Source organism: Phocoena phocoena, chromosome 11, assembly GCF_963924675.1.
Source record: "Phocoena phocoena chromosome 11, mPhoPho1.1, whole genome shotgun sequence".
NCBI classification, from domain to species: domain Eukaryota; kingdom Metazoa; phylum Chordata; class Mammalia; order Artiodactyla; family Phocoenidae; genus Phocoena; species Phocoena phocoena.
In genome coordinates this window covers 72,659,678-72,672,103 of record NC_089229.1, presented here as the reverse complement: position 1 = coordinate 72,672,103, position 12,426 = coordinate 72,659,678, and the positions used below count along the sequence as shown (strand labels likewise).

The following is a 12,426-nucleotide window of genomic DNA, read 5'->3' as shown; positions in this document are numbered from 1 at the left end:
TGATATCATAGTAGCCTGTTAAAGTATGAGTTGTGATGGCTTGATTCTTTTTATGATTTGTCAGATAACAACGTTATATGCACTTCAATTATAATTATACAAATATATTTATATAGAGATGTGTAGTGCTAAAATATTGTTCAATCATTGTGTGCTCTAAAGTAAAAATATGAAAATGTCCAAAATTTAAAATTCTGAAATATATCTGCCATAGAACATCAAGAAATGATTTTTTATTAAATTTATATAGAGTTTAAAAATAAAATTATTAAAGATTACTAATGTATAATGATAGGAAAATGGTTGTATAAACAGTCTTATTAATAGGAATATTTAGTTTGAATTTCTCCCATTTTTAGCATGTAGTAGTTTTATGCCATATTTATGTAGTTATTATTTTAAAATTAATTTATAATTATAAATTTATAAATTATAGTTATATATCATGCTATATTATAGTTATATATAATATGTAACATGATTCAATTTTATTAAAGTATGTTTTCTGTTTTTCAGAAGAGAGAAAATGAAGTATTATGTTTCAGTGATATGTGTTAGCCTTATTAATTTGAGCACCCAATAATTTTTGAAAGATGCAGTGAAAAACATCCAAGTACCCATTCAGTTTGTATTTTATAAGACTAAAACTTGCATCCTAGATCAGCTTATAACTCATCCTTATTCTGTTAAATAGTTTATAGGCTAGAGAATGAAATGCTCTGTAATCTCCTACTTACAGACTGCAGGTTAGTGATTATCTCCAGAGGGGTAAATAATGTTATTCTTAATATGACAGAAGAGAAAAAGAGAGTTTAATGTCCCTGTCCAAGGCATATTGTCACATTGTGACCTTTTAATGAAGTATTTAATAGTTCACTTGGAGGGATTTCAAGAAAAGTGAGAAGAATTAAAATGAAATTATATGATAAAAAAGAAATTGAGTTGAAAAAACATTTTAGAAGAAAAACTGGTCTGGGGCTCACTTCTCACTTCCCTAGAAAAGTAGTATTTGAGCTCATATATAATATTCCCTTCTCTTTTGATTTGTTTGTTTGTTTCTCACTTCAAGGGATGCACCTTTGTCTCTGCACCTCTGTCACTGTCTCTCTGAGGCTGAGATGTAAGATGTATTATCATACTTTATTTTCAGCTCTCCCTCACTTCAGACCTTTTTTTTTTTTAAGACTTTCAGTATCTCTTTTTGTCTCCCCCTCTTTTTTTCCTATTTCTGTCACTGATTGTCTTTGGACTTGTCATTTCTATGTTTGATGACTTGTAGATAAATATATACTACAGATATAAACTATTGTTGCTGGATAGGTTAGTGCTGAGCCAATATAATATATTTATATGGTACTTTCCACATTAATAAATGGATTATCTCAACTGCTTTTCACAATAGTCTTCCAACACTTTCTCCATTTTGTACTCAATGATATTGATATTTGGAAATATTAAAGTAGCAGTATAAAATTACTCAGTAAATGGAAAAACTGAGATAAGTATAGCTGTTTTCTTGGGAGAGATAATGTATTTTTTGTCAGAGAAATTTAACTTTTATTTACTCAAGATCCTGGTGTACTGGGTATTTTTTAAATTTTTTTTTTTAATCTCTGAGAAAATGTTTAGCTGACCATAGTATCAACCCTGTTATTTCAATAATTACTCAAATACTGATATTGCTTTCATTGTTATAACAGTATTTATTTTGTTTTCAATTAGGACACAATTACTTTATTTTAGACTAAAATAATACATTTTTGTATATATATGTTCACTTAAATGACATTTGTGATAAATAATTTAACTTGTATATATGTACATTTACCACTTTGTCAGGCTCTTCCTTTCTTTTTGCAGCTCAGTAGTGTTAATTATTCTAATTCCTTGGTTTCTAAATTAAATGAAAGTCAAGATACTTTCAGTCCATCGTATGAAACAGCACAATTTGGACCATTACTTGAAAGATTAAACAGGTAAGCAAAGATGTTGAACATAATAAAGAACCTGTAGCATTCTTTCCTTGAATTATTAATTTGACTTTTAATAGATACAAATATTTTTTGTTAGAAATGTAAGCAGACCTAAATATTACTTCTAGAAAAAAACACTATCAGTAAAATGTAGCATTTCACTAAAACACTTATAAGTAATTATTTTCTAATGTGCACATTTACCTTTCATTTATTTATTTTAAAACATATTTGTGACCAAGGTGTTTTGTACCTGTTTTATAATCTCCATGAATTACTTGTTTCTTTTGCTGTGTTGTATCATATTAATTTCTTTTTCATATTTATGATAGTTGGTCAGTGTCTTATTTTTATTTTCTAGATGTCTATATATAAACCCTAGTTATTTGTTTTAAATCCATTGAACTTGTCAAACCAGTTTGAATTACTCTTGGTAATTGTGGTGAGAAACCTTGACTCTGTAATCCTACCCCAGTCTTCTTCATGTTAGTAAAAGGCAACACTATTTACTCAGCTGCTTAAGCCAAAATAAAAGTTGTCCTCTATTCCTTCCTTTTCTTCATCTTCCAATATACATTTCACCAACAAAGTATTGTCATTTCTGTATTCTGATAAACTTTAAAATTATTTACTTACATTTTCATCTCAAAGGGTTCCATCCCAGTCTAAGCAACCACTGCTTCTTGCCTGGAGAATTGTAATAGCCACAAAACAGTTCTTTTTATTTTCTCTTTGTCCTGAGATAAATTTTTTTTACAACTTTATTAATGTATAATCAACGTACAACAAAGTGAACTTATCTGAAATGTGCACTTCAATAAGTTTTGACCTGTGTTAAAAATAATGAACTTATTTATCATCTCCAGTAGTTTCTTGGGCACCTTTTTAATCGCTTCTTCTGGTCACTTCACATCCCTTACTCCCGTCCCAAGACAACTGCTGATCTGCTTTCTGCCACTATTGATTAGTCTTTAAGTGGCATCATACAGTATGTTCTCCCTTTTTTTTGTTTAGCTTTTTTCATTCAGCATAATTGAGATTCATCTATATTGTTTATTATATATATCAATGTCTGTTTCTTTTTATTGCTGAGTAGTATTCCATTGTATGGACATAGCACAATTTATTCATCTGTTGATGGACATTTGGATGTTTTTCTCCCAGTTTTGGCTATTCCAAGTAAAGCTACTATGAACATTGTTGCTGAAATCTTCGTTTGGACATACGCTTTCATTTATTTTGGGTAAATATCTACAAGTGGAATAGCTGGGTCATATAGTATGTGTATGTTTAACTTTTCAAGAAACTGACAGACTGTTCTCCCAAGTGATTTGTGTCATTTTTACATTCCCATGAGCAATGATTGAGAGTTCCATTTGCAACACATATTTGACAACACTTGGTACAATCAGTTTTTTTAAATTTACACCATTCTAGTCAACATGTAATGGTGTCTCATTGGGGTTTTAATTTTGCATTTCCCTAGTGACTAATGATGTTAGCATCTTTTCATGTGCTTCCTAGCCATTTATGTATCTTTGGTGAAATGCTTACCCTTTTCGTTTTCTTAATGGTGTCTTTTTGACACCAAACTTTTTTACAAAGGTTTTAATTTTGATGAAATCACATTTATTAATTTTTTAATTTATGAATCATGCATATGGTGTCAAAGTTAACAAATCTTTGCCTAAGACAAGGCCAGGAAGATTGTCTCTTATGTTTTCTTCTGTCTTGTAGTTTTCAATCTAATATTTTTTATTTTATTTTATTTTTAAATTTATTTTATTTATTTATTTTTGGCTGTGTTGGGTCTTCATTGCTGTGTGCAGGCTTTCTCTAGTTGTGGCGAGCGGGGGCTACTCTTTGTTGAGGTGCACAGGCTTCTCATTGTGGTGGCTTCTCTTGTTGTGGAGCACAGGCTCTAGGTGCACAGGCTTCAGTAGCTGTGGCACATGGGTTCAGTAGTTGTGGCTTGTGAGCTCTAGAGCACAGGCTTAGTAGTTGTGGCGCATGGGCTTAGTTGCTCCATGGCATATGGGGATCTTCCTGGACCAGGGCTTGAACCCATGTCCCCTGCATTGGCAGGCGGATTCTTAACCCCTGCGCCACCAGGTAAGCCCTCAATCTAATTTTTTTTTTTTTTTTTTTTTTTTTTTTTGCGGTACGCAGGCCTCTCCCGTTGCAGAGCACAGGCTCTGGACACGCAGGCTCAGCGGCCATGGCTCACGGGCCCAGCCGCTCCGCGGCATGTGGAATCCTCCCGGACTGGGACATGAACCCATGTCCCCTGCATCGGCAGGCAGACTCTCAACCAGTGTGCCACCAGGGAAGCCCCTCAATCTAATATTTTTGAGTTAATTTTTATGTATGGTGTGAGGTAAGGATTTAATTTCACCATTTGCATTTGTGGAAAGAGAAGAATAACTTTTCCCCACTGAGTGCTTTGGGACTTTTATTGAAAATTAATTGACCAAAAATGTGTTTTGTTTTCCCTGTAATCTCAATTCTGTTTTATTTATCAATCATGTCTATCTTTGTTTGTCACACTGTATACTAAAGCTTTAGTATAAGTTTTGAAATTGGGACTTGTATTAGTCCTCCAATTTGTTTTTTCAAAAGTGTTTTAGGTTGTCTTAGCCCTTTGCATTTTCATATAAGTTTTAGGATCACCCGGTCAGTTTCTGGGGAAAAAAAAAGTTTAATTGGATTTTTATAGGGATTATGTTGAATCTATAGATCAATTTGGGAGAAATTTTAACATTTTAACAATCAAATTAAACAATTTTAACAAAGTGATTCTTCCAATCCATGAGCATGAAATTTTCCTCCTAATTGATTTTTCTGTATGTCATAGGAGCTTTATTCTTAATAGCCCCAAACTTCAACTAACCCAGAAGTCCATTAATAATAGAATATTATATAATATTCATGTAATGGAATAGTACATGGAAAAGAAAAAGAATGGACTGCTAATATATGTAATAGCAAGCAAGAACATGAATAAATCTCAACACAAAAAGAGAACCATTGTATAATTCAATTTAAATGAAGCTCAAAGACAGGCTAAAATAATGTATAGCAACAGTAATCAGAATGGTGGTTACTTTTGAGAGTTATGGACTTCGAGGGACATGAGAGAGCCTTCCAGTGTGTTTGAAGTGTGATTTTCTTTCTCTCCAGCTTTAATAACATAACTGACAAATAAAAATTATATATATTTAAAGTGTTCACTGTGATGATTTAATATACATACACATTTTGAAATGATTACCACAATCAAGCTAATTAACACATCCATCACCTCACATAGTTATCATTGTTGTATGTGTGGTAAGACCACTTAAGATCTACTCTGTTAACAAATTTCCAGTGTAAATATAGTATTAAGAACTATAGTCACCATGCTGTACACTAGATCCCCAGAACTTATTCATCTTATAACTAGAAATTTGTACCCTTTGACCAATATTTCCCATTTCTCCCACTTCCCAGCCCCTGGCAACCACCATTCTACTCTCTGCGTTTTTGAGTTTGGCTTTTTAGATTCTACATATAAGTAAGATATACAATATTTGTCTTTCTGTGTCTGACTTTTCACTTAGCAAAATATCCTCCATGTTCTTTCATGTTGTCAAAATAGAAGGATTTTCTTTTTTTTTTTTTATTTTGCGGTACGCGGGCCTCTCACCGTTGTGGCCTCTCCTGTTGCGTAGCACAGGCTCCGGATGCGCAGGCTCAGTGGCCATGGCTCACAGGCCCAGCCGCTCCATGGCATATGGGATCTTCCTGGACCGGGGCACAAACCTGTGTCCCCTGCATCAGTAGGTGCAGTCTCCACCACTGCGCCACCAGGGAGGCCCAGGATTTTCTTTTTATGGCTAAATAATATTCTATTTTATTTAATCTTCTTTAATTTTTCTCAGTAATTTACAGTAGTTTTCAGTGTATAAGCCTCATGGTTATATTGTTAAATTTATTCCTACATATTTAATTCACTTTATGTTGTTGTGATTGGAATTATTTTCTTTTTTTTAAGTTTTATTGAAGTATAGTTGGTTTATACTGTGTTAATTTCTACTGTACAGCAAAGTGACTCAGTTATACACACATACATATATATGTATATATATATACAAACACACACATATATATATATATATTCTTTTCCATATTCTTTTCCATTATGGTTTATCACAGGATATTGAATATAGTTCCCTGTTCTGTACAGTAGGACCTTGTTGTTTATCCATCCTATATATAATAGTTTGCATCTACTAATCCCAAACTCCCAATCCTTCCCTCCCCCCAGCAGCCCCTTGGCAACCACAAGTCTGTTCTCTATGTCTGTGAGTCTGTTTCCGTTTCATATATATGTCAATTTGTGTCATATTTTAGATTCCACATATAAGTGATATCATATGGTATGTCTCTCTCTTTCTGACTTACTTCACTTAGTGTGATGATCTCTAGGTCCATCCATGTTGTTGCAAGTGGCATTATTTTATTCTTTTTTATGGCTGACTGATATTCCATTACATATATATCTTAATCCATTCATCCATCAGTGGACATTTAGGTTGTTTCCATGTCTTGGCTATTGTAAATAGTGCTGCTATGAATATAGGGGTGCAGGTATCTTTTTGAATTATAATTTTTTCTGGGTATATGCCAGGAAGTGGGATTGCTAGATCATATGGAAACTCTATTTTTAGGTTTTTTGAGGAACCTCCATACTGTTTTCCAGAGTGGCTGTACCAAATTACATTCCTACCAATAGCGTAGGAGGGTTCCCTTTTCTCCACAACCTCTCCAGCATTTATTTGTAGCCTTTTTAATGATGGCCATTCTGAATGGTGTGAGGTTATACTTCATTGTAGTTTTGATTTGCATTTCACTAAGAATTAGCAACGTTGAGCATATTTTCGTGTGCCTATTGGCCATATGTATGTCTTCTTTGGAGAATTGTCTATTTAGGTCTTCTGCCCATTTTTTGATTGGGTTTTTTTTTGTTGTTACTGAATTGTAGGAGCTGCTTGTATATTTTGGAAATTAAGCCCTTGTCAGTTGTATTATTTGCAAATATTTTCTCCTAATCCATAGTTTGTCTTTTCATTTTGCTTATGGTTTCCTTTGCTGTGCAAAAGCTTACAAGTTTGATTAGGTCCCATTTGTTTATTTTTGCTTTTATTTCTATTGCCTTGGGAGACTGACCTAAGAAAACACTGGTACAATTTATGTCAGAGAATGTTATAACTATGTTCTCTGCTAGGAGTTTTATGGTATCTTGTCTTATATTTAAGTCTTTAAGCCATTTTGAGTTTATTTTTGTGTATGGTGTGAGCGTGTGTTCTAACTTTATTTACATGTGGCTGTCCAAATTTCCCAATACTACTTGCTGAAGAGACTTGTCTTTTATTGTGTATTCTTGCCTCCTTTGTCAAAGATTAATTGTCCATAAGCATGTGGGTTTATTTCTGGGCTCTCTATTCTGTTCCATTGATCCATATGTCTGTTTCTGTGCCAATACCACACTGTTTTGATTACTGTAGCTTTGTAGTATTGTCTGAAGTCTGGGAGGGTCATGTCTCCTGCTCTGTTCTTTTTCCTCAGGATTGTTTTGGCAATTCTGGGTCTCCCATGGTTCCATATAAATTTTAGGATTATTTGTTCTAGTTCTGTGAGAAGTGTCATGGGTAATTTGATAGAGATAACCTTAAATCTGTAGATTGCTTTGAGTAGTGTGGCCATTTTAACAGTATTAATTCTTCCATTCCAAGAACATGGGATATCTTTCCATTTCTTTGCATTATTTTTAAGATTTCCTTTATTAATGTTTTGTAGTTCTCAACATATGTCTTTCACCTCCTTGGTGAGGTTGATTCCTAAGTTTTGTGTTTTTTTTTAATGTGATTTTAAAAGGTATTGATTTTTTTACATTCCCTTTCTGATATTTCATTGTTAGTATAAAGAAATTCAACTGATTTCTGTGTGTTAATCTTGTATCCTGCTACCTTGCTGAATTTATCAATTCTAGTAGTTTTTGTATGGAGTCTTTAGGGTTTTCTATATATAATATCATGGCCATCTGCATATAATGACAATTTTACCTCTTCCCTACCAATGTGAATACCTTTTATTTCTTTTTCTTTTCTGATTGCTGTGGCTAGGACTTCCAGTACTATGTTGAAGAGAAGTGATGAGTGTGGGCATCCTTGTCTTTGTCCACATTTTAGCAGGAAGGCTTTCAGCTTTTCACCATTGAGTATTATATTGGCTGTGGGTTTGTCATAAAAAGCTTTTATTATGTTGAGATATGTTCCCTCTATACCCACTTTCATAAGGGTTTTTATCATTAATGGATGTTGAATTTTATCAGATGCATTTTCTGAATCTATTGAGATGATCATGTGGTTTTTATCTTTTCTTTGGTTGATGTGGTGTATCACATTGATTAATTTGCATATGTTGAACCATCCTTGTGACCCTGGGATGAATCCAACTAGGTCATGGTGTATGATCTTTTTTATGTGTTGTTGGATTTGGTTTGCTAATAATTTGTTGAAAATTTTTGCATCTATAGTCATCAAAGATATTGGCCTGTAATTTTCTTTTTACTAAAAAACCAATGGATCAATGATGAAATCAAGGAAGAAATTTAAAAATGCCTTGAGGCAAATGACAATGAAAACACAACCAAACAAAAATCTATGGGATGCAGTAAAAGCAGTTCTTAAAGGAAAGTTCATAGCAGTACAGGTCTTCTTTAAGAAACAAGACAAATGTCAAATAAACAACCTAACCCAACACCTAAAAAAATTAGAAAAAGAAGAACCAACAAAACCTAAAGTTAGCAGAAGAAAGCAGATAATAAAAATCAGAGAGGAAATAAATAAAATAGAGATTAAAAACAATAGAAAAAAATCAGTATAACCAAGAATTGCTTCTTTGAAAGGGTAAACAAAATTGACAAACCTCTGGCCAGGCTCACGAAGAAAAGAGAGAAAACCCAAATAATGAAAATAAGAAATGAAAGGCGAAATCATAACTGATACCACAGAAATACAAAAATCCATAAGAGATTACTATGAACAATTATATGCCAACAAATTTGACAACCTAGAAGAAATGGACAACTTTCTAGGAACATACAGCTTGTCAAGACTGAGTCAAGAAGAAAATGATAACTTGAACAGACCAATCACTAGAAATGAAATAAAATCTGTAATTAAAAATACAAAAACAAGAAACAACTCCCTACAAACATAAGTCCAGGGCCAGATGGCTTCACAGGTGAATTCTACCAAACATACAAAGAAGAACTTGTACTGATCCTTCTCAAACTCTTCCAAAAGATTGAAGAGGAAGGAACACTCCCAAAGACATTCTATGAAGCCATCACCATCACTCTGATACCAAAACCAGACAAAGACACTACCAGAAAAGAAAATTACAGGCCAATATCTTTGCAATTATTTTGTTAATATTATTTTTGGATTATTCATTGCTAGTATATAGTTATACAATTTTGTATATTGAAATTGTATCCTTTGGCCTTGCTGTATTATTAGTTCTACTAGTAGTTTTATGAGTTCTTTAGGATTTTCACCATATTGGATTATGCTGTCTATAAATATAGATATTTTTACCTTTCCCCTTTCAATCTGAATGCCTTTTGCTTCTTTTTGTTGCCTGAATGCAGTGACTTGAACCTCTAATACAGTGCTGAATAGCAGTGGCAAGAGTGAGCATGTTTACATTGTTTCAAGTCTTAGGGGAAAGCATTTAGCCTTTCACTATTAAGAATGATATTAGCTTTAGGTTTTTGTAGGTGCCCTTTGTCAGGTTGCCCTCTATTCCTAGTTTATTGAAAGTTTTTATCATGGATTTTTGCCAAATGCTCATTCTGTGTCCCTTGAGATTATCATGTAGTTTTTTTTCCTTTATTCTATTAATATATATATTACCTTATTTTCAAATGTTAAACCACCTTGCCTTCCTGTGATAAAGGCTGCTTAATTATGTTACAGAACCCATTTCGTAAAATGCTGGATTTATTTTGCTAATTTTTTAATGATTTTTACATCTATATTCATGAGAAATATTGGTCTGAATTTTTATTTTCTTTTGATGTCTTTGTCTGGCTTTGGTAACAGAGTAATACTTCTGGCTTCATAGAACAAGTTGGAAAGCCTTTCCTCCTCTATTTAATGGAAGAATTTGTGGAGGACTGGTTATTTCTTCTTTACGTATTTTTGCACCTGGCCTTTTCTTAGTGGGAAGACATTTAACTAATAATTCTTTTATTTTTAGTTGTTATAGGTCTAATCAGATTTTAAAATTTCTTCTTGAGTACTTTGTGTTAATGTGTGTTTTTATAGGAATTCATCCATTTCATCTAAGTTGTATAATTTGTTTGCATAAAGTTGTTCATAGTAGTCCCTTGAAGTCCTTTTAATTTCTATAATGTAAGTGTTGATATCCTTGTTTAACCTGTTTAATTCCAGATCTGTGTCTTTTCTACTTTTTTTCTTGGTCAGTATAACTAAAGATTTGCTAATTTTATTTGCTAAGTTTTGAGTTTCATCAGTTTTCTCTATTTTTTTTTCTATTCCATTTCTGCCCTAATGTTTATCATTTTCTTTTTCTACTTACTTTGGATTTAGTTTGGCCTCCTTTTTTTTCTAGTTTCTTAGGGTGTAAGCTTAACTTATTGATTTGATATTTTTCTTCTCTTCTAATATAGACATTTAAATCTGTAAAGCAGTGCTTAGAGGTCAACCAATGATTAGTTGAAGGTTGTGTTTAAACACCTTGAGCTAATAAGACTTCCTCCTGGGCATAAGACCTTATATTCAGCCAGGTATGAGTGGATACCTCACATTCAGCCAGGATGAGTGTTATTTTTCAAAGACATTTTGAAAAATGTCTTTGAGTGACATTGTTTCCAACTAGAAGTTTGCTGTCATTCTTATCTTAATATCTGTGTATATATAATATATAATTTTCTCTGTTTTTAAGATTCTTTTATCGTGGATTCTCTACCAAGATTTTTTACAGTGGATTTCTCTCCATTAGGATTAGGATGTTTGTTTTCTATTTCTTGTATTTGGACTGTGTTGAGCGTCTTGGATCTGTGGACTTCTTATTGTTTTTACAAAATTTGGAAAAAATTCAGTCATTAATTTTTCAAATATTTTTTACATATTTTTTCTGATTGCTCTCTCCTGTGTATGCTCACAGCCTTATACATATTTGCAGCTTTCCAGACCACCAGTGATGGCTGAGAGTTTATGAAAGCGTATTTGTTTTCTAGATCTCTCCATGAAATTTCTTGATCGTTTTTTGCTTTCTCCAAGTATTATAGCCTTAGGCAGCTGCAATGTTAGCCTATTCTGATGGTCTGCCACCAAGATAATGATCGATTTTGACAAATTCCCTGGTCATGGGGCTCCCCCATACCCACCTCCAAACTGCCTAGCCTTGGTAGTGCTACCAGCCGTGGAGCTGGGGATGGAGGGAAACAGCCCAAGGCTAAAACTCCACAGACTCCCACTTTTCCTACTAAGGTTTAGTAGTTTTACCTCCTTCTCAGTTTATTGTATACCTTTGGTCACTCCCCAGATTCTGAAATAGTTTTTTTTGCAAATGTTATTTGGTTCTGTTGTTGCTTAGAGTGGGGAAGAATTTGCCAAGTTTCTCTATCAATTCCAGAGGTTCTGCTCCTCATCGATTAATTTTTTAATGTTAAATCAGTCTTGTGTTCCTGAGATAAACCCCACTTGGTCACAGCATGCTATCCTGGTTATGCATTCTTGGATTTGATTTGCTAAAATTTTGTTAGAAAATTTTGAAAGATATTGTTTTCTAGGTTTCTTTTTATTTTAATATCTTGGTCTGATTTTGATATCAGCCTAATGCCAATGTCATAGAATGAGTTGGGAAGTAACCCCTCCAATGTAATTTTCTGAAAGTTTGTGTAGCTTTGGTATAATTTACTCTTTAAATGTCTGGCACAGTTCATCACTGAGGAGTTCTTTTTGTGGGAATGTTTATTTTTTACTCTAAATTTCATTTCTTACTAGATACAGGCTAGTCAGATTATTTTTAGTGAGATTTGATAATTTGTATTGAATAAAAAAAGTATTCATTTAATCTGTTGTAGAATTTATTGACTTCAAGTTATTCATAATATCCCCTTACAATGCATTTAACATCTTTAACATCTGTAGTGATGTCTTTTCTCTCATTGATAACATCTTCTTTTTTTCTCCTGATTATTCTGATTAGGGACTGGCCAAGTTTACTTATCTTCTAAACGAATTAACTTTCAATTTCACATATTTCTTATTTTTCTAGTATTCATTTCATTGAATTCTGCTTTTATTTCCATTTGTCTATTTAATTTGGATTTAATTTGCTCTTTTTTTTTCTGGTTTCTTAAGGTGAAAGCTGA

General features: G+C 33.0%; 1 protein-coding gene across 1 annotated transcript in view; it reads left to right on the top strand.

Annotated features, from left to right (window-relative positions):
- The window catches only part of REDIC1 (regulator of DNA class I crossover intermediates 1), a 71,407-nt gene that overhangs the window by 14,464 nt on the left and 44,517 nt on the right, over positions 1-12,426 (top strand). The window contains 1 exon segment of the mRNA XM_065888107.1: positions 1,866-1,976. Within this exon segment, the coding sequence (XP_065744179.1) occupies positions 1,866-1,976 (111 nt within the window).